This window comes from Pseudorca crassidens, chromosome 13 (assembly GCF_039906515.1).
Source record: "Pseudorca crassidens isolate mPseCra1 chromosome 13, mPseCra1.hap1, whole genome shotgun sequence".
NCBI classification, from domain to species: Eukaryota; Metazoa; Chordata; class Mammalia; order Artiodactyla; family Delphinidae; genus Pseudorca; species Pseudorca crassidens.
In genome coordinates, this window is record NC_090308.1 from 81,352,146 (window position 1) to 81,378,139 (window position 25,994).

The 25,994-nt window shown below is 40.1% G+C and overlaps 1 protein-coding gene across 6 annotated transcripts; it reads right to left on the reverse strand.

The window, feature by feature from the left end:
• Positions 1-1,175: 1,175 nt before the first annotated feature.
• Positions 1,176-25,532, reverse strand: SDHAF4 (succinate dehydrogenase complex assembly factor 4). Of its 6 annotated transcripts, none has more exons than XR_010933871.1 (5): positions 25,403-25,532; positions 14,363-14,512; positions 3,948-4,078; positions 3,490-3,542; positions 1,176-2,058 (listed from the first exon to the last, which is right to left on the reverse strand). XR_010933871.1 is itself a non-coding variant. In XM_067702868.1 (4 exons), the coding sequence occupies exons 1-3, from the start codon at positions 25,464-25,466 to the stop codon at positions 3,969-3,971; spliced, it is 324 nt and encodes a 107-aa protein (XP_067558969.1). In that variant the 5' UTR covers positions 25,467-25,532; the 3' UTR covers positions 1,176-3,542; positions 3,948-3,968. The 6 variants fall into 6 exon arrangements, 3 of the variants coding, with proteins under 3 accessions (XP_067558969.1, XP_067558970.1, XP_067558968.1); XR_010933872.1 differs by having other exon boundaries at positions 3,490-3,546; XR_010933870.1 differs by having other exon boundaries at positions 3,490-4,078.
• Positions 25,533-25,994: the final 462 nt, after the last annotated feature.

The window sequence follows — 25,994 nt, forward strand, 5'->3', positions numbered from 1 at the left end:
GGAGTGACTCGAATGTGAGGAGTATCGGAGAGTGTAGTGGGGAAAGACCGGGGAAAAGCAAATTTCAGGAGAGGGCTTAAATTAAACCATGATATGTAGGTGTTGAACTGGTTCTGAGTGTGCCCTGAAAGATTTATCTAGTATGTCCACTGTGAAGAAAAGCGGGAACTATCTCGCATTTCAATGACTGAAACAGCTATGACATTTCACGCTGAAGCATCTTTTCGGTGACCCGACCCGAGTGGAGACAAGGCCTGCCTGCGGGCCTGCAGCGGAGGGGCCTGGCAGGTGGCGGGGGCCCTGGCAGGCCGTCCTCAACAGCTCACCCCTCACTGCTGATCATGCAAGCCAGCCTGCTCGGTGCCAGGTGAGGAGCTTCGCTTCGGCAGCGCGTCTGAAAATGTCAACGTTATTCTTGTCTGAAACTCTTCTTGCCTTTTACATTTTAATTACTCGTATAAATTTTGCAAAGTATCTGAACGTGGTAAAGAGTTTTGTTCTGTTATTTTGGCACTTGCTGAAGCCGATCCCCATTTCTAGTAATTCTCTTTAGATTTCCTCAATAAAGATTAAATGTAAATAATGTGGGCAGTTTAAGTGAATTTAATGGTTCTAAAAGTACGTGGGGTCAGCCTTACATAGCCTGAAGTTCTTGGTTCATGTGCAGGACATGAGGGCCATGCCTGTGGCTCAGCTTACATCCTTATAAAAATTACGCTAAAACCAGGACCGGTCTCAGACGTTTTGTGACCAAGCTTGTTTCTGGGTTAAAGCCTCCCAGCCCTCCTGTCTCCCCTTGGGCTGCACCCTGGCTAGACCTGCCCCACTTCATCTTCCTTAACCGCAGCCTACCTTTTCTAATCCCATGCCCCTGCAACCCAAGGGGAACTTTTTGCTACTTGTCTCTTATAAACATTAGAAACCGGGCTTCCCTGGTGGCGCAGCGGTTGAGAGTCCGCCTGCCGATGCAGGGGACACGGGTTCGTACCCCGGTCCAGGAAGATCCCACATGCCGCGGAGCGGCTGGGCCCGTGAGCCATGGCCGCTGATCCTGCGCGTCCGGAGCCTGTGCTCCGCAACGGGAGAGGCCACAACAGTGAGAGGCCCGCGCGCCTACCGAAAAAACAAACAAACAAACAACCCCCCCCCCCAAGAAAAAAAATTAGAAACCTCAGAAGATTCCAAATCTTTTAGTATTTTGGGTGGTTTAAAGAAAAATGCATTACTCTTTTATAAATAAATTCCTAAAAGAATTCGGGGCATTCTTATAGCAGTTTAAGGTTGATTTAGGATTATTTTATCTCGCCTGAGGGACCCAGCTGGCCCAATTCTAGAATACCGGGCCAGGAAACTTATTACAGGGGACATTGTGAGCAGGAAACAATCCCAGCTTCTGGGCACTGAATGAGACCAGGCTGCAGGTGTTGAAGGAAGGTCAGTCCAGCAGGCTTGACACTGCACACAAAAATGTCACAGTAAATAGGTGTAGTTCACACACATGCGGTCCCACAGGGAAAGAGACTCGCCATAAAGTAGCAGGAGTGGTATCATGTGCAGACAGAACATGGCAAGAGGGAACCTGCGAGCAGGAACTCAACTTAGTTGTTGATCACTAGGGAGGTGGCACTGGGAAGAATGCCTGCAAGGTAGTAGGGCTTCGTTTCTACTAAGAAAGACAGGGCAACGGTTTGGCAAAGCAGGTCTGAGAGGAATTTTGTGTACAAATAATGAAGACAAGGATCCAGTTCATCAAACTGCAGGTCTTAAACCAGCCTAGTCACTGCTCCTGAGATTCAAGGCCAATGCCCTAGTAATAGCAGCTCGAATACTGTAACAGGTTCCTGTTGCTGCACATTACTGCAAACCCAGTGGCTTAAAGCAACAAACATTTTTCACAGCTTCCTTGGGTCCGGAGTCTGGGTACTGGGTAGCTGGGTCCTCTGTTCAGGGCCTCACCAGGCTGAAATCAAGGTGTCGGCTGGAGCTGGGATCTCATCTGAGGCTCAGAATTCGCTTCCAGTCCCATTCATGTGGTTTGCAGACTTCAGAGGCTTGTGGCTGCAAGAAGACCGAGGTTCTTGTTTTCTTGTTGGCTGTCAGCAGGGGAGCTTTCAGCTCCTGAAAGCTGCCTTCAGGAGCTAGTCCATGGCACTTTCACAACAGAGCATCTTACTTCTTCAAATCCAGCAGGAGAACCTTCCTCCAGTTGGCTACAGTGGATTCTTACACAGGTAACTGGAGCCCCAGAATGACTATTCCATCATCGTTGCCATATAATGTAACTTAATCAAGGGAATGACTATCTCATCATATTCACATGCACACCAGGGAGAGGGAATCTCGGGGGCCATTGTGGAGTTCTGCTGGATGATTCAAAATTGAGCCTACGTTTGCTGAGTGTTTATTAAATGCTCAGCACCATGCTGCAATTGGGGGTACAAAACTGAATGAAATAAGTCAGGAATATAAGACAGATAGGGAAGCCCACGGACTGATGGAGGATGCAGAATTGAAAATTAATTCTAAAACAAGTTAGTATGTCTGTAATAGTTGAATGTGGAAATGACACAGAAAAGATAGTCAAGGAAGTGAGGTATAGCTTGATACGTGTTTTCTAGGCAGACAGTAAAGAAGAGGGCATTTCAGGCAGAAGGCATGTTTATCTACCCACACGTCTAAGAGGCTGTGAGTAGTGGGGCTTGACTGGGAAGGAGGGGCCTGAACAGATGTAAAGGGTCAGAACAGGAAGGACACAGAACTTAAGACTTCATCATGGACAGGAACCACCAAGGAACTTGTGAAGGGATATTAGTACATTAAGGTCACAGAGACCGAGTTACACAAAGATAAAAAAAACTGACGCCACAAAAATAAGAAAAATTTCAACATAAATAAGCACAAGTGAAAAGCAAAAGTCTCATATAAATTGATAACAAAAGACCAACATCCAACAGAAAATGAGCAAAAGATAAGAAAAAGCAATTAACAGAAGACACAAAAGGCTGATAAACATAGAGAAGAGTGTTTAACATCACTTGTGATTAAGAAAGTGAAGATTCAAATAGTGAAACATCATTTTCACTACGAAATTGTTAGGATAACAGTATACAAAACATGTATACTTACTTAGATTACTGAAGGACAATACGTCAAAGGGTAAGCAGATGTAGAGGTTTTATAGACCATTCTTGTTTTCTTCTTTATACTGTTTTCTAAATTTCCCCAATGAACTTGTATAAATTCTTAAAATAGTACCTAACATATTCATTTATTTTAAGAGAGAAAAAGCGTCTAATGAGAAACCGCAGTCCCTGTCCACCCAACTCGCCTCCAGAGGCAACTGCTTTCAGCTCTTCTAGTGTGCACTGCTCCAGGTGGTGTACATGTATTCACTCATTTAATCTTCTCAACTGTCCTACGAGGTGGAACTAGGATTATCTCCAATTTACACATAAGGATACTGAAGCACAGAGAAGTTAAATAACTTACCCAAGGTCACATAAGCTAGTAAGTAGTGGAGCTGGGATCTGAACCCAAGTGATCTGGCTCCAGAGTTAAAGATTTTCTGCTGTTACTGTGGCCTTACAGAACTATAATGCATTACTTAACTCACATTTATAAAGTCACTATTACCTAGCACATGGCAATGAAATTATTTTAAAAAAACGTTGTTTTACTTACATTTGTATCTTATAAGCAACTGATAAACTGAAACATGATGAAATAAAAGTTTGCAGCTCTAATCATCACTTAAATATCCTAATACATTTAAATTAAAATTAATGTGCTAATAGTTCCTCTTTCCTGATTTATAACAGCATATTTTCTTCCAAAGCTATCAAATATATTTTTAAACACATTATAGAAATTAGATGACTTAAAGGATATACAGAAAGAAAATAATCAAAAATAAGTTAATTCAGATGTACACAATCAGAAAAAGATACTGAAGTTAACGAATATGTGGCTTAAAAATCAATACAGCGTCCTTTTCGTTCCCAATCTCCATATCGGGTAGGTTCTGGGCCCCTGGGTCCACCTCTTTCTTTGGTAACAGGATTAACATCATCTGGAAATTCTGAAGAAAGACAGAGATGTAAAAAAAAGCAGTCAATGGAGATGGGAAAAGCATTATGGTCAATTCTGCAGACGAGGCTGCAGAGCTGACAGTTAACAGGCTGCATGCTACTGATGAGGCTACTACTATGCGGTCCTTAAACAAACTCTCCCCAGAGAGTGGTTCCTCTCCCCAGTTTGAGAAATCACTTTAGCATCCAATCTTCATATCCAATCTACTTTATTTCCTGCATTAGTGACTTAGAATTCTCAGAGGACTCTCAGGCCCTCATCTGAGGAGTGGCTGGGTTAGAACAGAAGGAAAGGGGTGCAGAGAATAGAGTACAAATCCACAGGGTTTGGAAGGCTTTGAAACAAGATTACTTTGATTCAATGCCTTATTTTTCTTAACAGTGAAGTGGGTACAACCATCATACCTGCCTTACTATCTTGAGAAATAAAAAAAGAAATGCATGTAAAAGGTCTAGCACAGTGCCAGCTACATAAGAATGCTCAAATAATTTTAGCTATGAGTATTAATTTTCCTCATCATACAGTTTTGGCTTCAGCAACTGGTTCCCGGAAACTGCCATTTATGGGCATAACAGCTGTTATTATTGTTAACAGTGTATGTTCATAATAGGATTTTCCGTTTTGAGTCAGGCCCAATTCTGAGGACTTTATACATATTAATTCATTTAACCCTCATAATAATCCTTTGGGACAGGAACAATTATTGTTTCCATTTTATAGATGAGGAAGACGAGACTAAGTGATGAAACTGAGTTTGAATTCACACATTCTGGCTGCAGTCTTGCTCTTAGTACATACACTGTACTGATCTGTACACAGGAAGATCAGGAGAGGAACCAGCTATTTGAAAGAATCCCAATTCTTAAACAATGTCTAATCACTCATTCATTTTCTTTGACGTATAGGTGATTTACAATATTGTATTAGTTTCAGGTGTACAGCACAGTGATTCAGTTATTTTTACAGATTATACTCCAGGAAAAGGTATTACAAGATAAAGGCAATAATTCCCTGTGCTATATATCATTGTTGCTTATCCAATTTATACACAGTAGTTTGTACCTCTTAATCCCATACCCCTATCTTGGCCCCCCCTTCCCTCTCCCCACTGGGAACCACTAGTTAGTTTTCTATACTGTGAGTCTGTTACTGTTTTGCTATATACACTGTTTATTTTTTAGGTTCCACATGTAAGTGATAGAGTATTTGTCTTTCTCTGATTTTTTCACTAAGCATAATATTCTCGAGGTCCATCCACACTGTTGCAAATTTCATTCTTTTTAATGGCTGAGTAATATTCCATTGTGTGTGTGTGTGTGTGTGTGTGTGTGTGTGTTTGTGTGTATCTTCTTTATCCATTCATCTGTTGGTCGCTTAAGTTGCTTCCATATCTTGGCTATTGTAAATAATGCTGCTATGAAGGCTGGGGTGCACGTATCTCTTCAAATTAGTGTTTTCATTTTCTTTGGATATGTACATAGTAGTGGAATTGCTGGGTCATATGGTAGTTCTATTTTCAGTTTTCTGAGGAACCTCCATAATGTTTTCCATATTGGATGCACCAATTTACATTCTCACCAACAGTGTAAGGAGGGTTCCCTTTTCTCCACACCCTCTCTAGCATTTATTATTTGTTGACTTTTTGATGATGGCCATTCTGACCAGTGTGAGGTGGTACCCCACTGTAGTTCTGATTTGAAATTCTCTAATAATTAGTGATGTTGAGCATTTTTTCATGTGCCTGTTGGCCATGTGTATGTCATCTTTGGAAAAATGTCTATTCAGGTCTTCTGCCCATTTTTGGATTGGACTGTTTTTTTATATTGAGTTGTATGAGCTGTTTATATATTTTGGATATTAACCCTGTGTTGGTCATATCGTTTGCAAATATTTTCTCTCATTCACAGGTTGTCTTTTCATTTTGTCCACGGTTCCTTAGCTGTGCAAAAGTTTTTAAGTTTAATTAGGTCCCATCTGTTTACTTCTTTTGCCTTAGGAGACAGATCCAAAAAAATATTGCTACAATTTATGTCAAAGAGTGTTCTGCCTATGTTCTCTTCAATGAGTTTTATGGCTTCAGGTCTTACATTTAGATATTTAGTCCATTGAGTTTATTTTTGTATATGGTGTGAGGAAATGTTCTAATCTCATTCTTTTACATGTAGCTGTCCAGTTTTCCCAGCACAACTTACTAAAGAGATTGTCTTCTTCCATTGTATATTCTTGCCTCCTTTGTTGAAGATTAATTGACCAAAGGTTCATGGGTTTACTTCTGGGATCTCTATTGTGTTCCATTAATCTATGTGTATGTTTTTGTGCCGGTACCATGCTGTTTTGATTACTGTAGCTTTGTAGTATAGTCCGAAGTCTGGGCGCTTGACACCTCCAGATTTGTTCTTTTCCCTCCAGATTGTTTTGGCAATTTGGGGCCTTCTGTGGTTCTATATGAACCTATATGAATATATGAATCTATATTTGTTCTAGTTCTGTGAAAAATGTCATGAGTATTTTGATAGGGATTGCATTTAATCTGGAGATTGCGTTGGGTAGTATGGCCATTTTAACAATATTAATTCTTCCAATCCAAGAGCACAGGATATCCTTCCATTTCTTTTATCAATTTCCTTTATCATTGTTTCATAGTTTTCAGAGTACAGGTCTTTCACCTTTAAGTTTATTCCTAGGTATTGTATTCTTTTTGGTGTGATTTTAATGGGGATTTTTTTTTTACTTTATCTTTCTGATAGTTCATTATTAGTGTATGTAAAGGAAACATATTTCTGTATATTAATCTTGTATTCTGCAATTTTACAGAATTCATTTATTAGTGCTAATAGTTTTTTGGTGGAGACATTAGGGTTTTCTATATATAGTATCATGGATCTGCAAATAATGACAGTGTTTTACTTCTTCCCTTCACATTTGCATACCTATTTATCTTCCTTGTCTGATTGCTGTGGCTAGAACTTCCAATACTATGTTAAATAGAAGGGGCAAAGAGTGGGCATCCCTGTCTTGTTCCTGAGTTAGAAGAAAGGCTTTCAACTTTTACTGCTGAATATGATGTTAGCTGTGGATTTGTCATAAATAGCCTTTATTATGTTGAGATATGTTCCCTCTATACCCACTTTGGTGAGAATTTTATAATGAATGGATAATGAATTTTGTCAAATGGTTTTTCTGCATCTATTGAGATGATCAGTTGGTTTTTATCCTTCCTTTTGTTAATGTGGTATATCACATTAATTGATTTGCAAATACTGAACAATCTCTGTGTCCCTGGAATAAATCCAAATTGATCATCATATACAATCCTTTTAATATATTTTTGGATTCAGTTTGCTAATATTCTGTGGAGGATTTTAGAATCTATATTCATCGATATTGACCTGTAATTTTCTTTTTTTGTAGTGTCTTTGTGTGGTTTTGGTATCAGGGTAATTATTGGTGGCCTTGTAGAATGAATTTGAGAGTGTTCCATCCTCTTCAATTTTTTGGAATAGTTTGAGGTGGTTAGGTATTAGCTCTTCTTTATATGTTTGGTAGAATTCTCCTTTGAAGCTGTCTGGTCCTGGACTTTTGTTTGCTGGGAGTTTTTAAATTACAGATTCAACTTTACTACTAGTGATCAGTCTGTTCAAGTTGTCTATTTCTTTTTGATTCAGTCTTGACAGGTTGTATGTTTCTAGAAATTTATCCATTTTTTATAGGTTGTCCAATTCATTGACATATAACTGTTAGTAGTGTTCTCTTATGATTTTTTGTATCTGTGGTTTTTGCTGTTCCTTCTCCTCTTTCATTTCTTATTTTATTTGGGTCTTCTCTCTTTTCTTCTTGGTGATCCTTGCTAAATGTTTACCAATTTTGTTCATCTTTTAAAAAAAACAGCTCTTGGTTTTACTGATCTTTTCTATTGTTTTGTTGATCACTATTTCATTTCCCCTCTGATCTTTATCTCCTTCCTATCGCTGACTTTGGGCTTTGTTCTTCTTTTTCTAATTCTTTTAAGTGGCAGGTTAGGTTGTTTACTTGAGATTTTTCTTCTTTCTTGAGAAAGGCCTGTACTGCTATAAACTTCCTTCTTAGAACTACTTTTGCTGCACCCTATAGGTTTTGGAGTGTTGAATTTCCATTTTCTTTGGTCTTGAGGTATTTTCTGATTTCCTCTTTGATTTCTTCATTCACCCATTGGTTTTTTAGTAGCATGTTGTTTTAGTCTCTAAGTATTTGTTCTTTTCCCATTCTTCTTTTTGTAATTGATTTCTAGTTTTATACTGCTATGGTCGGAAAAAATGTTTGATATAATTTCTATCTTCTCACATTTTTTTGAGACTTGTTTTATGGCCTAGCATGTGATCTATCCTGGAGAATGTTCCATGTGCACTTGAATATAATGTGTATTCTGTTGTTTTTGGATGTAATGTTCTGTACATATCTGTTAAGTCCAAGAGGTCTATTGTGTCATTTAAGACCAGTGTTGCCTTATTGATTTTCTGTCTGGATGATCTGTGCATTAATGTAAGTGTGGTGTTAAAGTGCTCTACTATTATTGTGAATTTCTCCCTTTTTGTCTGTTAGTATTTGCTTTATATATTTAGGTGCTCCTGTTCCAAGTATTTATGTTAATGATAACATCCTCTTCTTGTATTGATCCCTTTACCATTATATAATGCCCTTCTCTGTCTTTTGTTACAGTCTTTGTTTAAAGTCTACTTTATCTGATATGAGTATTGCTACCCCCACTTTCTTGTCATTTCTGTTTGCATGAAATAACTTTTTCCATCCCCTCACTTTGTCTGTGTCTTTGGCTCTGAAGTGAGTCTCTTGTAGGCAGCAAATAGAAGGGCCTCATCACCCTATGTCTTTTGATTTTTTAGTTCTTTGACATTTAATTTCTGATAGGTATATAGTTAATGCCATTTTATGTTTCCTAGTTGTTTTTCTATTTCTTTGTTCATTTCTTCTTTTCGTTTCTTCTCTTGTGGTTTGATGATTTTCTTTAGTAGTATGCTTGTATTCTTTTTAGTTTTATCTACTGTAGTTTTGATTTGTGATTACCATGGGATTCATATATGTTGACCTGTAACTATATCTACTTGGTTTGAACTGATAGTCATTTAAGTTCAGATGCATTTGAAAAGATCTACAGTTTTTACACCTCTCCCCTACATTTTATGTTTTTGATGTCACATTTTAGATCTTCATGTTTATCTCTTAACTGTTTATTGTAGTTACAGTTGCTGCTACACTTTTTTTTTAAGTTCATCTCTTTAATTCCTTGCCAAACAGTCAGTAACAACCAACAGATATTATTAAGGTTCAGTTTTCCAGCCCTTCCCTTACAGCTACAAGTTCATTAGGTATGTGGGGTCTATGTCCCAGGTCACTGCAGGCAACAGTTAACCAAATGCTTTTACAATTTTTTGTTTTTAATCTTTGTCCTGGCGTATTTAAGTGGTTGATCCTCAGTCCTTACTATATATTTGCCTTTCCTATCAGGATTTCCCCTTTCCTACAGCTTACTTCTTTTCCACCCAGAGAAGTCCCTTCAACATTTCTTTTAAGTTAAGTTTAGTATTGATGAACTCTTAGCTTTTGCTTATCTGAGACGCCCTTTATCACTCCTTCTATTTTAATGATAATCTTGCTGAATAGAGTACCCTAGGTTGAAGGTTTTCCCTTTCGGGACTTTGAATATGTCGTGCTGCTCCCTTCTGGCCTGTAAAGTTTCTGCAGAGAAATCAGGTGACAGACTTATAGGGACTTCCTTGTGTATGACACTGTTTTTCTCTTGCTGCCTTCAGAATTCGAACTTTTGCCATTTTAATTACGATATGTCTTGGTGTGCATCTGTTTGGGTTCATCTTGTTTGGACCCTCTTCCTGTACCTCAATATCTGTTTCTTTCTTCAGATTGTGGAAGTTTTCAGTCACAATTTCCTCAAATACATTTTCAATTCCCTTCTCTCTCTCTCTCTCCTCCTTCTGGGCTCCTTATATGTTATCCCAGAGATCTCTTAGACTGTTTTCATTTTTTAAAACTGCCTTTCTTGGGCTTCCCTGGCGGTGCAGTGGTTGAGAGTCCGCCTGCCGACACAGGACACGGGTTCGTGCCCCGGTCTGGGAAGATCCCACATGCTGCGGAACGGCTGGGCCGGTGAGCCATGGCCGCTGAGCCTGCGCGTCCAGAGCCTGTGCTCCGCAGCGGGAGAGGCCACAACACTGAGAGGCCCGTGTACCGCAAAAAAAAAAAAACAAAAAAATTGCCTTTCTTTTTGCTGTTCTGATGGGGTGATGTGCATTATTCTATCTTCCAGATCACTTATGCATTATTCATTCCTTCTAGTGTGTTTTTTACTTCAACTATTGAATTCTTCATTTCTGATTGGGTCTTTTTTTATATTTTCTAGTTCCTTGTTAAAAAACATTGCTGTGTAGATGTATTCTTCCCCCTAATTCAGTTAACATTCTTATAACCAATGCTTTGAATTCTTTATCTAGTCAACTGTTTCATTAATGGTTTTTTCAGGGGTTTTCTACTGCTCTTTCAATTGAGAGGAGTTCCTCTCCCTTTTCATTTTGCTTAACTTTTCCTGCCTCTGTGAATTTAGGTGAAAGTTACCTTGAAGGAGTGTTCTTATGTAGGAGTGTCCCTATACAGACTGCGTGTGCCCAATGCCTTTTGTGGGAGAACTGAATTTGACATGGACGCAAATCATGTCTTTCCTCAGGGTGTGCTGACAGCTATCTCCTTGGTAGGAGGTGGGCCTGCTGGTGGAGGGGCTAGAGATGGAGCCAGGTGTGGGGCAGGACTTCCCCTCTGCTAGGTGGCTGTCACTGTCCTATCAGGGGTGGGGTCTGATCCCAGGTTGCTGGAGCAGAAACCCTGAGGGTCAGGCATGAGCTGGCTCTGTTCCCATTAAGTGGGTCTTTTCCTCTCTCCTTGTCCCAGAGCAGGAAGTGCTGAAGTGAGTGGGGCCTGTGTGGGCTTTCCGCTCATGTCAGCCTCAGACAGAGGTCTGAGCTGTCTCTGCTTCACTGCCTGTTCAGGTGCACATATTTGTTTCCCATGCTCCACTCAGATGCAGCCTCGGTACAAGTCCACTTTGACCCTCTCAGCTGATCACTGCCCCCCAGCCCGTCACCTCCATCTGGCTGTGGCGCCACACTGCAGCGCTGCGGGGGGCCCGTGTGGACTCTCGGCGTGTACCAGGAGTGAGCTGTGGCAGGCCAGCTGCTGTCAGAGGTCTGGGCTGCTTCTGCTGTGCCACTTGAGTAGGTGCCGACAATGGCTGCCGCTACCCCTCCCAGGCTCCACCCTGGGGCTGGGTCACCGCTGTGTCCCACGGCTGAGTCTTCCTCTTGGTAGTGGCTGCCCCAGAGAGTTGGCTTGGCTTGGGGCTGGGGTGCATGATGAGGCCGCCGCAGGACTTGGCAGCTGCTGGAGCAGACCTCCCTCTGCCCTGCCTTTGGGCCAAGCTTGCGTGCACCCTCCTCACAAGCGGAGTCCAGGTCCCTCTGCCCTCCTGGGAGTCCCAGTTGCCCTCCAACCGGCCAAGGGGGCTCGTCTCCCCAGTGGAGGACGCCAGGACTAGGGCACCCAATCTGTGGTTCTCAGCACTCACTGCCCATGGTGGGTCTCCGCCATGGATTCTCCATTTTCTTCCGAGTCCTCTCCCAGGGGCACAGGTCCTGACCTGATCACTTTTCTTCCCTTCCTACCCAATTATGTGTGGATATTTTTTTACAGTCTTGATTGTACCAGGGTCTTTCTGCTAGTTTCCAGTGAAATTGTTCCATATGTAGATTTTTTTTTTTTTTTTTTTGCAATACGCGGGCCTCTCACTGTCGTGGCCTCTCCCGTTGCGGAGCACAGGCTCCAGACGCACAGGCTCAGAGGCCATGGCTCACCGGCCCAGCCGCTCCGCAGCATGTGGGATCTTCCCGGACCAGGGCATGAACCCGTGTCACCTGCATCGGCAGGCGGACTCTCAACCACTGCGCCACCAGGGAAGTCCCTTTGCCCATTTTTGAATTGGGTTGTTTTTGTTGTTGTTGAATTGTAGGAGTTCTTTATTCTGGATATTAATTCTTTTCAAATATATGATTTACAAATATTTTCCCCCATTCTGTAGGTTATTTTTCTCACTTTCTTGATAATGTTCTCATATGAACAAAATTTCTTAATTTTGTTGATGTCTTATTTATCTATTTTCACATTTGTTGCTTGTGCTTTTGGTGTCATATGCATGAAATCATTGTCAAATCCAGGGACATGAAGAGCCTGCCCAATTTTCTTCTAAGAGTTTTACAGTCTTCCCTCTTAAGTTTAGGTCTTTGACATATTTAGAATTAGTTTTTGAATATGGTGTAAGGTAAGGGGTCCAATTTCATTCTTTTACATGTGGATATCCTGTTTTCTCAGCACCACTTATTGAAAAGACTGTCCTTTTCGCCACTGAATGGTATTGGCAATCATGTCAAAAATTAATCAAGCATATACGTGAGTGTTTATTTCTGAGACTGCTGCTTTTGTGTGAGACATTTTAAGGAAGTATTTCCTCTCAGATTTTTATGCTTAGCTAAAACCTTTGAAGAGAAATTTTACCTCTAGATTAATGGCAACTTTTTAAAAGCTTCCATCACCTTGGCTGGTTGATCTGGTTATGAGATTGGGCTTGGTAGAGTGCTATAATCTGAAATATTTAATGAATGAGCAAACCCCCAACGCTTTTATATTCTAGGAAGAATTCCAGACACAGGTCCCTGTATCCTCTACTGGTATCTTCTTGCCTAGGATGCTTCACTTCATAGATGGGTTAGCGCTCATGAGACTGGAAAAACCGGACAAGCAGGGCAGCCTTGCCAAAGTTTCAAAGTGGTATGTTTACATTTATGCTGTATGAAATGCTATTTTTGAATAGCTAATATCTGCACATTTTCCACAATTCAAAGGTACAAAAGGATATAGCATGAAAATAAAGTAGTACTTAAAAAAAAAAGCTTTAAGACATGAAACAAATTTTATATATACTGAATACAAAATAATGTTTAGTCTAGCATCCCTTCTCCCGCCCAAAAACCTCTTTATTCTCCAAAACATCCCCTTCTCTTTCCCCAGCCATGTAGTTACAGTGAGAACAACCACATTTTCACCAGGCCACTGGCCACTGGTTGATTTAGCTGTGGACATCTGATCCAAGGTAGGCCAAGGAGCTCTCTTCTTAAGGAATCTGAAATCAGGACTAAGAAATTGTATTTTCAGTCTTGTTGTTCTCTTGAACTGAGTAGCTACTAGGAGCAGTTACTTTCTGCCCAGTGGACTCAGAAGGGAGTATGGAGACAGAAAACAATGAAGAGTAGGTACCAAAGACAAGAGAAGGAAGAACACCCTGGTTTCCATACAGTGTTTAGTCCTGAGGTCCCAGTCTTCTTCTAAGGCCCATCAGCATTACTGCCCTAGGGAGCCTCACTTGTTCCCTGTACCTTAATAACAGCATACCCTACCTTCTGCTTAAGTCTGTTCAAGTAAGTTTCTGTTATTTGCATCTTAATTCATATATTTTGCCATGCGAATAATGGGGTGTAATAAATAAATTAATCAAACATAATCAATCACTACCAGGGACCTGGAAATCTTTTTTTTAACCCATACATACTGACAGTCAATTCAGTAAGTCCCCTACATACGAACCTTCATGATGCAAACTTTCAAAGATATGAACGTGCATTCCATCAACATCAGGGGTGAGTGAAAGTGCAGCTTGCCCTCTGTCTCCTATTGCTGACAATCCTTCAGCTCTACCATCTCCTACCTCCTCTCCCTCCTCCAGTCAGTAAGTCTTCTTGCCTGTTCACTTGATGCCAGCCCCTGTGTGCCAGCTGTTGTATTGCACTACTGTACTTTTCAAGGGACTGTACTGTAAGATTAAAAATGTTTTCTTTGTTTTTGTTTTTTATGTATTATTTGTGTGAAAAGTATTATAAACCTATTACAGTACAGTACCATATAGCCGATCGTGTTAGTTGGGTACCAAGGCTAACTCTGTGGGACTTACGAACAAATTGGACTTACGAATGTGCTCTCGGAACAGAACTCGTTTGTATATAGAGGACTTACTGTATGGTAATTTTATTCATTGTTGAAATGTTCTTTATTACTGTCAATGAAGAATTATAAACAATAACATGCTTCCTTCCTTTCATTTGCTTCTAAATGACAGAAACACTTTCTTTGAGACCAAAAATTAAGAGAGGAGGTTTACTCTACTCACTTGTCAGTGGTTCTTTCTCTAAATTGGAATCTTCTGGTGCATCAAAACGACCTTCTGGTAACTTTGGATTCTTAAGGGGTTGTTTGATGGGTTTGGATTTTTCTCCTTGAGAACTTATTTTCCTCAAAGAATGACACAGAATGGGTGATCCTAGCAGAGCGAAGACAGTGAAAAAATAGGAGCTGTTCATTTATTCTACTTCAAAATGTAACACTTTTACTTACTTGTGTTAAGCTTACATATTCACAGTTATCAAAATTAAAAAGTACAGAAGGACACACAGTGACAACCCTTCCCTCTGCCCCTATCTTTCAGACGGCCAGTTCCTTTCCTTGGAGGCAACCAATGCTATCAGTTTGAAAAGAAGAGCTTTGAAATGAGTTAGTTAACCATTATCAAAATTGCAAAAACAGATATAAAATGCGGATTCCTGGGACTTCCCTGGTGGCGCAGTTGTTAAGAATCCGCCTGCCAATGCAGGGGACACAGGTTCGAGCCCTGGTCCAGGAAGATAACACATGCCGCGGAGCAACTAAGCCCGTGTGCCACAACTACTGAGCCTGCACTCTAGAGACCACGCTCCACAACTACTGAGCCCATGCATCACAACTACTGAGGCCTGCGCGCCTAGAGCCTGTGCTCTGCAACGAGACACCACCATGATGAGAAGTCCGCACACCGTAACAAAGAGTAGCCCTCGCTCGCCGCAACTAGAGAAAGCCTGTGCACAGCAATGAAGACTCAACAAGGAGAAAAATAAATAATAAAATAGATTTATTTTTAAAACATTAAATAATAAAATAAAATAAAATATGGATTCCTGTCTGAAGCAATGCCAAAAATACCAGGAATCAGATCATTAAGAGTAACTAAGTAGTAGGAACTTTTCAATGACAATATTTACTATTTAAATCTCTGTAAGTCACAAGGCACTGTATTTAGTATTCTTATATTTAAATCCTAATCATGCCCCTCTTTTTCTGCCAATTAAACATCTTAAACTATATTGGGCACCTGCAATTTATAAATGAGCTCACTTTCTAGGTTACAATGAGAAAGGTAAACTTTCAGTATTATGAAAGTTATCCAACCCTTGTTGAGATAATGTTCAGTAAGGGCAAAACCACTCTGAAAAATGACCTCAGGGTTGGGGTCTTCAACTTCCTGAAGGAAGAGCTTTAGAGGCAGACAGAGGTGGGTACCAGTTCTGGTCACACCACTGTGGCAGGCACAGTAATGGCCCCCAAAGAGGGTGAGAACCTAATATCTGGAAACTATGTGCAGGCTAGGTCACATGGTGAAGGAGAATTAGGTAAGAGATGGAACTGAAGTTGCTCATCAGATGACCCTGAACTAGGTAGACTGTCCTGGATTACCTGGGTGGGTCCACTGTCATCACAGGGGTTCTTAAAAGGGGAAGAGAGAACTGGAAGAGAGAACCAGAGAGGTGGCAGTGAGAGACAGACTTGATGATGTTGCTGGCTCTAAAGATGGAGGAAAGGGCCACCAAGTCCAGGAACTTGGGCAGCCTCTGGAAGATGGAAAAGGGAGGAAACAGATTCTCCCCTAGAGCACCCAGAAGAAACACAACCCTAACACCTTGGTTTCAGCACAGAGAGACCCATTTCAGACTTCTCACCTCTGGAACTGTAAGGATTTTTAAGCCACTAAGTTTGTGGTAATTTGTTACACCAGCAATAAGAAACTAAATCAAATACTTACTAGTTGTTTGACCTTTGTCAAGTTATTTACCCTTTCTAAATCCATTTCTTCCCCTCTAAATTGAATATAACAGTATCTACCTCATGAGGTTACTAAATAGATTAAACTGGACAATTCAGGCAAAGCACTTAGCACAGTGACAGACTGTATCTATTATTCTTATTATAGAATTATCTGGAAGCTCCTGATAGCATTACACGTAGTTAGGATTTTCTTTCACTACATGTATTTTATTCATATTCCAATAATGACTACATCACCCAACCCCCCGCTTTAAAAATTATATATATATACACACACACACACATATACACACATGCAAATAGATATGCACAAGTATTTGTATGTATATATGTCTCCATGTATGTGTGTGTATATATATATATATATATACACCCTCCACAGCCAATTTGGAATTTACATTGACATGTTTGTAAGATTACATAAAGTTAACATTACATACAAACTGCATTAACAATTTCAAAATAGTACATCAGGCTGTTAATTTGCACGTCCACTGCATATATCTCAGTGTCTAGCAACATTGTTGATTGTCTGAATGTCCAACTGTAATGCAGATTAGTCTTCAGCCAACAAAATTCAAGGATTAAGAAAATAAATATACAACTGAATGTATTAAGAAAGCTACAACGACTTACAGAATATAGACTTCTCCCATCTAAATACTCACTTACATAAAATACTTCACATTTATGATACTAATTGGCTGAGAAGAATCTGTGAATCAATAACAATTTCTATACATATTAAAATAAAAACACTTACCTAAAATTTTAATGTATTTATTGAGTTAGACTACAGACCATTCTGCCTTCAAACTTCCACTTCAATATTTCAGGGCATATTTTACTTTTAATTATGTCCTCAAAATAATACTTAGTTAAGCATGCACTAAAAATCAAAAGAGAAAAACCTGCAAAAAAATATCTTGTAAAGCTGCATTTATTTTTATTAAGAAACTATATGGGGGCTTCTCTGGTGGTGCAGTGGTTAAGAATCTGCCTGCCAATGTAGGGGGCATGGGTTTGAGCACGGGACCAGGAAGATCCCACATGCCGTGGAGCAACTAAGCCCGTGCACCACAACTACTGAACCTGTGCTCTAGAGCCTGCGAGGCACAACTACTGAGCCTGCATGCCTCAACTACTGAAGCCCAAATGCCTAGAGCCCGTGCTCTGCAACAAAAGAAGCCACCGCAATGAGAAGCCTGTGCACCGCAACAAACAGCAGCCCCCGCTCACAGCAAGTAGAGAAAGCCCTGTGTGCAGCAATGAAGACCCAACACAGCCAAAAATAAATAAATTTATTAAAAAAAATTATATGGGTAACAGAAATATGAGTTTCTGATCGTACTAATATATTTCATATAATAATCTGTTCTTCGTTTTTTGTGGTTGACTATTTAGAAAAATATTATATTGAAAATGTTGGTGAATATAAACCACGCACAACTGAAAGACATTCTAGGTCCCAAATCACACGGATGTCCATGCTTGCCACTATTATTCAACATAGTTTTGGAAGTCCTAGCCACGGCAATCAGAGAAGAAAAAGAAATAAATGGAATACAAATTGGAAAAGAAGAAGTAACACTGTCACTGTTTGCAGATGACATGATACTATACATAGAGAATCCTAAAGATGTCACCAGACAACTACTAGAGCTAATCAATGAATTTGGTAAAGTTGCAGGATACAAATTTAATGCACAGAAATCGCTTGCATTCCTATACACTAAGAACGAAAGATCAGAAAGAGAAATTAAGGAAACAATCCCATTCACCACTGCAACAAAAAGAATAAAATACCTAGGAATAAACCTACCTAAGGAGGTAAATGACCTGTACTCAGAAAACTGTAAGACACTGATGAAAGAAATCAAAGATGACACAAACAGATGGATACGCCATGTTCTTGGATTGAAAGAATCAATATTGTGAAAATGACTATACTGCCCAAAGCAATCTACAGATTCAATGCAATCCCTATCAAATTACCAGTGGCAGTTTTTACAGAACTGGAACAAAAAAATCTTAAAATTTGTCTGGAGACACAAAAGACCCCCAATAGCCAAAGCAGTCTTGAGGGAAAAAAAACAGAGCTGGAGGAATCAGACTCCCTGACTTCAGACTATACTACAAAGTTACAGTAATCAAGACAATATGGTACTAGCACAAAAACAGAAATATAGATCAATGGAACAGGACAGAAAGCCCAGAGATAAACCTACACACCTATGGTCAACAAAGGAGGCAAAGATATACAATGGAGAAAAGACAGTCTCTTCAATAGTTGTTCTGGGAAAACTGGACAGCCAAATATAAAGGCATGAAATTAGAACACTCCCCAATACCATACACAAAAATAAACTCAAAATGGATTAAAGACCTAAATTTAAGGCGAGACACTATAAAACTCTTAGAGGAAAACATAGGAAGAACACTCTTTGACATAACTCACAGTAAGATCTTTTTGATCCACCTCCTAGAGTAATGGAAATAAAAACAAAAATAAACAAATGGGACCTAATGAAACTTAAAAGCTTTTGCAAAGCAAAGGAAACTACAAACAAGATGAAAAGACAACCCTCAGAATGGGAGAAAATATTTGCAAATGAATCAACGGACAAAGGATTAATCTCCAAAATATATAAACAGCTCATGCAGTTCAATATTAAAGAAACAAACAATGCAATGAAAAAATGGGCAGAAGACCTAAACAGACATTTCTCCAAAGAAGCCATACAGATGGCCAAGAAGCACATGAAAAGCTGCTCAACATCACTAATTATTAGAGAAATGCAAATCAAAACTACAATGAGATATCACCTCACACCAGTTAGAATGGGCATCATCAGAAAATCTACAAACAACAAATGCTGGAGAGGGTGTGGAGAAAAGGGAACCCTCTTGCACTGTTGGTGGGAATGTAAATTGATACAGCCACTATGGAGAACAGTATGGAGGTTCCTTAAAAAACTAAAAATAGAATTACCATATGATCCAGCAATCCCACTACTGGGCATATACCCAGAGAAAACCATAATTCAAAAAGACACATGTACCCCAATGTTCACTGCAGCACTATTTACGATAGCCAGTTAACGGAAGCAACCTATATGCCCATAGACAGACGAATGGAGAAAGAAGATGTGGTACATATATACAATGGAATATTACTCAGGCATAAAAGGGAATGAAATTGGGTCATTTGTAGAGACATGGATGGATCTAAAGACTGTCATACAGAGTGAAGTAAGTCAGAAAGAGAAAAACAAATATCGTACATTAATGCATATATGTGGAACCTAGGAAAATGGTACAGATCAACTGGTTTGCAGGGCAGAAACAAAGACACAGATGTAGAGAACAAATGTATGGACACCAAGGGGGAGAAGCGGCGGGGGTGGTGGTGGTGGTGGTATGAATTGGGAGATTGGGATTGACATATATACACTAATATGTATAAAATAGATAACTAATAAGAACCTGTTGTATAAAAAATAAATAAAATTATATTAAAAAGAAAAGCCAAAAAACACGTGGACACAAAGTAAAATGAAGAACCCAATATTAAAGGAAGATCTAAAAAAGCAGTCAGATCAAAGACATTACTAGTAAAGGAATAAAAATTAGACAGATGACTTCCCATTAGCTATAATGAAAGCCAGAAGAGATAGAGCTGTGAGAAAATGATGCAGCCATTGAAACTACTTTCAAGAACAGGAGAGAAATAAAACCATATTTTCAGATTAAAAATAAAATATATATTTAAAAAAACCACAGAACTTTATCACAAGACTGTCACCAAAGGGAACTTCTAAACAATGTACTTTAAGAAACTGATCCAAGGACTTCCCTGGTGGTGCAGTGGTTGAGAATCCACCTGCCAATGCAGGGGACACAGGTTTGAGCTCTGGTCTGGGAAGATCCCACATGCCACAGAGTAACTAAGCCCGTGCGCCACAACTACTGAGCCTGCACTCTAGAGCCCACCTAGAGTCCATGCTCTGCAACAAGAGAAGCCACAGCAATGAGAAGCCCAAGCACCACACTGGAGAGAAGCCCCCGCTCGATGCAACTAGAGAAAGCCCGCATGCAGCAATGAAGACCCAACGCAGGAAAAATAAATAAATAAATAAAAATTTTAAAAGTTGTTAAAAGAGTAAATCCTAAGCGTTCTCATGACAAAGAAAATAAATTTATAAAAAGAAAGTGATCAAAAAATAAAGTGTGAGATAAAATAGAAGATAAAAGTTTTATATGTTGACTGTATAGAAGTGCAATAACAGTATTGATTTGTGTTACTACACAATTCCACCTAACATACACACAACAAACACACACACACACACCCCTAAAAGGCTGAACAACAGAAGTGGAGGGTGAGTGAATTCAAAGCATTTTTAAGCTTTGTACTATTTAGGAGGAGAATAAAGGTATTAATTAACTTTCAACTTCCTTAAGCATGCATTTAGATTTCAAGGGTAACCAATAAAAAGCAGTGTATATCTTCCAAAGCAGTGTGTATCTTCATTTTTTTCCTGTTTTTCTAGCAGAGGAAACAAATGAAAAAAGCAAACACTGAATTCAAAGTATGACAAATAGAAGGTGTGAAAAATAAGATGGTAGAAATAAAGCCAATTTTATCAGTAACTATAATTGTAAATCGACTGAACTCTCCAGTTAAAAGGTATGCTGTTGGACTTCAAAATAAAAACTCACCAAAATCTAGCCATATGCTGTTTATATGAAGAGAACCATTACCATGGTTCAAAAAAAAAAAAAAGGGCCAATGTTATGGACGGAAGGTTTGTGCCCAACCCCCCCCACATTCATATGCTGAAATTCTAACCGCTGATGTGATGATATTAGGAGGTGGGGCCTTTGGAAGGCAAGTAGATCATGAGGGTGGAGCCCTCATGGTGGATTAGTGCCCTTATAAGAAAGGCTATGAGAGCTTTCAGGGTCCTTCTGCTCTCTGCCACATGAGGATACAACAGGAAGACAGCCATCTGCGAACCAGAAAGCAGGCTCACACCAGAGACCAGATGTGCTGGCACCTTGATCTTGGACTTTCCAGCCTCCAGATCTGTGAAAAACAAATGTTTGATGTTTAAGTCGCCCAGTCTACGGTACTTTGTTATTGCAGCCTGAGCTAAGACATGTGAGATGCACCATTTCCACATCTTCTAAAAAAAAGGGGAACCCACAGAAAATGGAAAGAAAATAAAAACAGTAAGAGAAGAAAATAATAACATAAATAAAAGACATAAAACTAAGGATCAACAAAACCAAAAGTTGGTTCTCTTAAAAGACTAAAACTACTGTGAAGTCTTTGGTAAAGCTAATATGAAAACGACAACAACAAACACAAAAACACCCAAAAAAACCAAGAGAAGGTAAAACATATAATATGAGTAAAAGAGGAGTACATAGCTACATAGAACAAAAGTTTTTTAAAAACCCCAAACCAGGAACTTTATGCCTATATATTTAAAGTATACAAAATGAACAATTTTCTCAAAAAATTTAACTTATCAAAACTGACTTTAGAAGAGAAAATCTGATAAATACCACAATAATCATTACAAAAATAACCAATAATTTAAAATCTTCCCTCAAAGAAAAGGGCAGGTCTAGACAGTTTTGTAGGCAATCTGTAGCAGACACTCAAGGAACAGAGTATTTCAATCTTAAAAAAAAAAAATCTAATATAGAAGAGAAAAGGATGAGAAGACTCTTGAATTCATTGTAAGAGGCTAGAATAACTTTAATTTCAAAACCAGAAAAGGAAATTCCAAGACATGAAAATTACAGGCCAACTTCTAAACAAAATATTAGCATACCAAACCCAACACTAAATTAATAATATAATCAACCTGATCAATCTGAATATTTTCTAGAAATGCAAGAGTGATTCAGCACTAGAAAAATTTATAATTCACCAACCCACCATATTAAAGGAGAAAAGTGAATTAACAAACAAGATGAAGAAAAATGAATTAGTAAATTTCAAGATTTATTCTGTCTTAAAAAACAGACAACTACATAAACAAAAAACCCCCCAAATCCTTCTAGAAATGGCAAGGGACTTCATTAACCTAATAAAGGGCACACCTACAGCTAATATTACATGATGAAATATGAACATATTTCCTTTACAATTATGAACAAGTATGCCTATCACCACTTTTACTCAACATGGTACTGGAAATCTGAGCAAGGACAGAGAAACAAGAGAAAAGAAAAAGATATAAAGATTAGAAAGGGAGAACTAGATTTTCATTATTTGCAGGCAATATTTGTGTCTACCTAGCACTGCCCCACCAAAATCTGCAAATAAATTATTTAAATTAATAAAGTAATTTAGCCAGGTTACTGGACACAAAATCAATAAATAAGTCAACTGTGTTTCTATACATAAGCAGCAATCAGAAAATGATAATCTTAAAAAATACTGAGCAGTTGTAACCAAACCCCAACAGGAACTTTTTTTTTAAAGAATTTTATATGGAAAGCAGATATCCAAGAATAGCCAAGACACTTCTGAAAAACAAGATGAAAGGACTTATCCTACTAAATATCAAGAGTTGTTACAAAGGCATGGTCATTAAGATAGGTGTTACATCACAGGAACAGACAAATAGATCAATGGAACTGAAGAGAGCCAAGAAATAAACCCGCGTGCATATGCATATGTAAACTTGATTTATGACAGGGGCGTTACATCGGGCGGGGGGAAGGTCCAATATATGGGCCTGGGACAACTGGTTACTGACATGGGAAGAAAGTGAAATTGGTTTCCTGTCTCACACCATACATGAAAATCAATTCCTGGTAGCATAAAGGCTTAAATATAAAAGGCCAAACTATAGACCTTTGAGGAGAAAATACAGAATATCTCTACGACCTTAGGGTAGGGAAGGCTTTAACAAAGACCACAAAGCACAGACAATAAACAAAAGGATCAAGACAAGATTATAATAAAATTACAAATACCTGTTTATCAAAAGACACCTTTCCTTTGAATCTGTGTGACTGTACAATCAGATCCATTATTTTATTCTGTCTACTGCTGAAGATAATTTTTTAAAAAAAGACACCATAAGAGTAACAAAAGCAGTCCACAAACTGAGCTTGAGCTTGTATGGCCGTTAGCATAAGTGAGGCCATCTTGGGCCCATAGAGGCTTTCTGCTGACCCTACCCAGGACTGTACTGCGAAGTCACTCACTCTCTGTTGTCAAGGGCTTAGCAGTTAATCGACATTGTTCAATAATCATTCGGATCAGGTGGCCTCTATACTCTGTTAGTCCCCAAACAATGAGGAAAATCTTCGCTGACATATTCCGGGCACCCACAAGACCAGTTACCTACTCATAAATCTTAGGAACGCACTTCCTGTTTCCAAGCACGTACCTCCATAGTCTAGGTCAACTATAAAACTGTCCCAATGGCCCGCTTGGTGGTTTGGGGGGCGGCTGTTAATTTTTACTGACGGTTGCCCGCCTGCTCTCAGCCTTTACAGGTAAGTTACCCTATGATAAACTGATTCACCGATTGTATGAACCTGCCTGCCGTGTTTTTCAGTCTCAAGATGCCTTCTCAGTTCAGTGAGCACTTTTCATTCCCTCCGCCCTCAAACAAAGCCATTTACATAAGTAAAAAAGGTATAGTGGTCAAATACATGTAAAGAATATAAATAAGAAAGACAAACAACCCAATAAGAAAATGAAGAGATATTTCATCAAAAAAAGCGAAAAACTTTCGAAAAGATGTTTAACTTCTCTAATCAGAGAAACGCAAAATTGTAATGAAATACCGTTTCAACACCCTACAGGCAGACAAAAATTAAATTTTCTGATGCTATCCAATGTTGGCAAGTATGTGGGGCAACAGGAACTCTAATACTGCTGGTAGAAGTAAAAATAGCCAGTAGGAATGGAAAATGCCTTTACAGCTTGCCATCATATTGTAAAACTGAACAGGCCTATGCCACATATTCCAGGAATTCAACCCCTTGTGCAAGTACACCTACAGTGTACACAAGATGTGTAGCAGTCAATCCTGGTGCTTCTAGAGTTACACAATGTCCACTGAGAAGGGGAAAGGAAAAACGTATGATACACTCTCATAACTCAATGAATAATTACAGCATCACATATCAACATGGATGAATCTCAAACCAGTCAGGTGAAAAAAGCAAGTAAAATAAATGCAAATGGCATGAAGCCCTTTCTGTAAAGATCAAAAGCTTGCAGTTACACAACTGCATCAGGAAGCAGGTAGCAGGTAGCCGCTTGGCAATGGAAATATTCTATTTCTTAAACTGGAGAATGGATTCACAAATGTTGGCTTTGCTTCACAACTCACATGTGTTATGTAAATTTTTGGTATGAAACACTTCATTCTTAAGTTTTGAACATTAGTGAAAAAGGGATATTGAATGAACACACAACGGAGCTTCACAGTTATTACCTCGAGGTTTGAACAGTATGGGACTTTTACTTTATATATTATTCATTCCTGGATCATTTAAAATTTTTACAACTTAACAGGTAGTCTGTCTGGGGAGAGATGATTACAGAAAGGAAAACAAACTTTATAGGAATCTGGGGCCCATCAGGAGGAGGGGCGGAATTGTCTTCAACTTAACACAATTTTTCCAGCGTGTCCTAAATTAAAACTAGGCTTAGCATACTCTGTGGGTTAAGTCTGTAATATTTTGAGAAAATTTTCCAGCAAAAATGCGTTTTACAAGATTGGTTTTTACTGAAAGCATGCATACTTTCTCAGGAATAATTCCTGGCTTCACCTAATTTTTATTATACTTATTAGCCTTCGGCCCACTTTTCCAAAATTCTGCACTTTTCCACTTCTAGTACTGTAGACTGCCAGAGATCTTTTACGCTGTAAATAAACTAAATAAGCAAATGATGAGTCCACTGCCGCAGGGCCCGCTTTTCCACACTCTCCACGCGCACCAAATGCCGCGCGCCCTGCGAACCCCCCAGGACTCAGGACGCCCGCCCCGCTTCGTGGCCATCGCGGTGGCCGCCGGGAAGGAGGCGTCCGGACAGCGGGGCCCAGCGACTGTCCAGCTCCGGTCCCGCCCTGAGCTCGGGCGAGAAGGACCTGCCGGGGACGAGCGCGGTGGCCGTGCAGGACACGAAGGCTCGGCAGGCCCGGGGCCCCCGAGCCCGCGACACGCCGCTGCCCCGCCGGACGCGTTTCTCGTGGTATCCGTGCCTTCGCGACCCCGCCCGCGACCTCGGCCCCGGGACTGGGCGCCTTACTTGCCGCTCTCCACGCTGTGGCCGGGATGTGACTCAGCAACGAGTTGAAGCCCAGCACAACCATGACGCCAGCTCCCGCGGCGTCCGCAACATCCGCGTCTTCCCGGCACGCCCCGCGGGAGGGGCGGGGCTGCGGGGCGGGCGGGGCCTCCGCGGGGCGGGCGGGGCCTCCGTAGCCAGCGCCGGAAACCCGCGCTCCCGCGCCTGGCTGTATGCAGGAAAAAGTGGAGCGGCTCGGCCTTATCATGAAGAACAACCCAAACTACCCTGAAGCTCGTGTTGATGAAAACCTCAAATCATGGCTGAAGTTGGATGAGGGAATGCTTCCGTTTCTTCCTCTCAATTTGAGGCGAAGGTCTCTTGGAAGCTCGCTGTTCCAGTCCACAAATAGTGGGCACCTTCTACTCTTTTGCCTGTGCAATAGGCTTCTTTCCCCTCAGTTCTCCGTCTTTATTTTTTTATATTTCTGCTTGTTCAGTGAACTCTGACCCACTGACCAGGTGGCCTGGAAGATGACGTTTGGGTGCAGCGCAGAGCAGAAGGCTCTCATCTGGTCCAGCTGCTGGGAAGGAGAGCTGCGCATCCGCCCTCC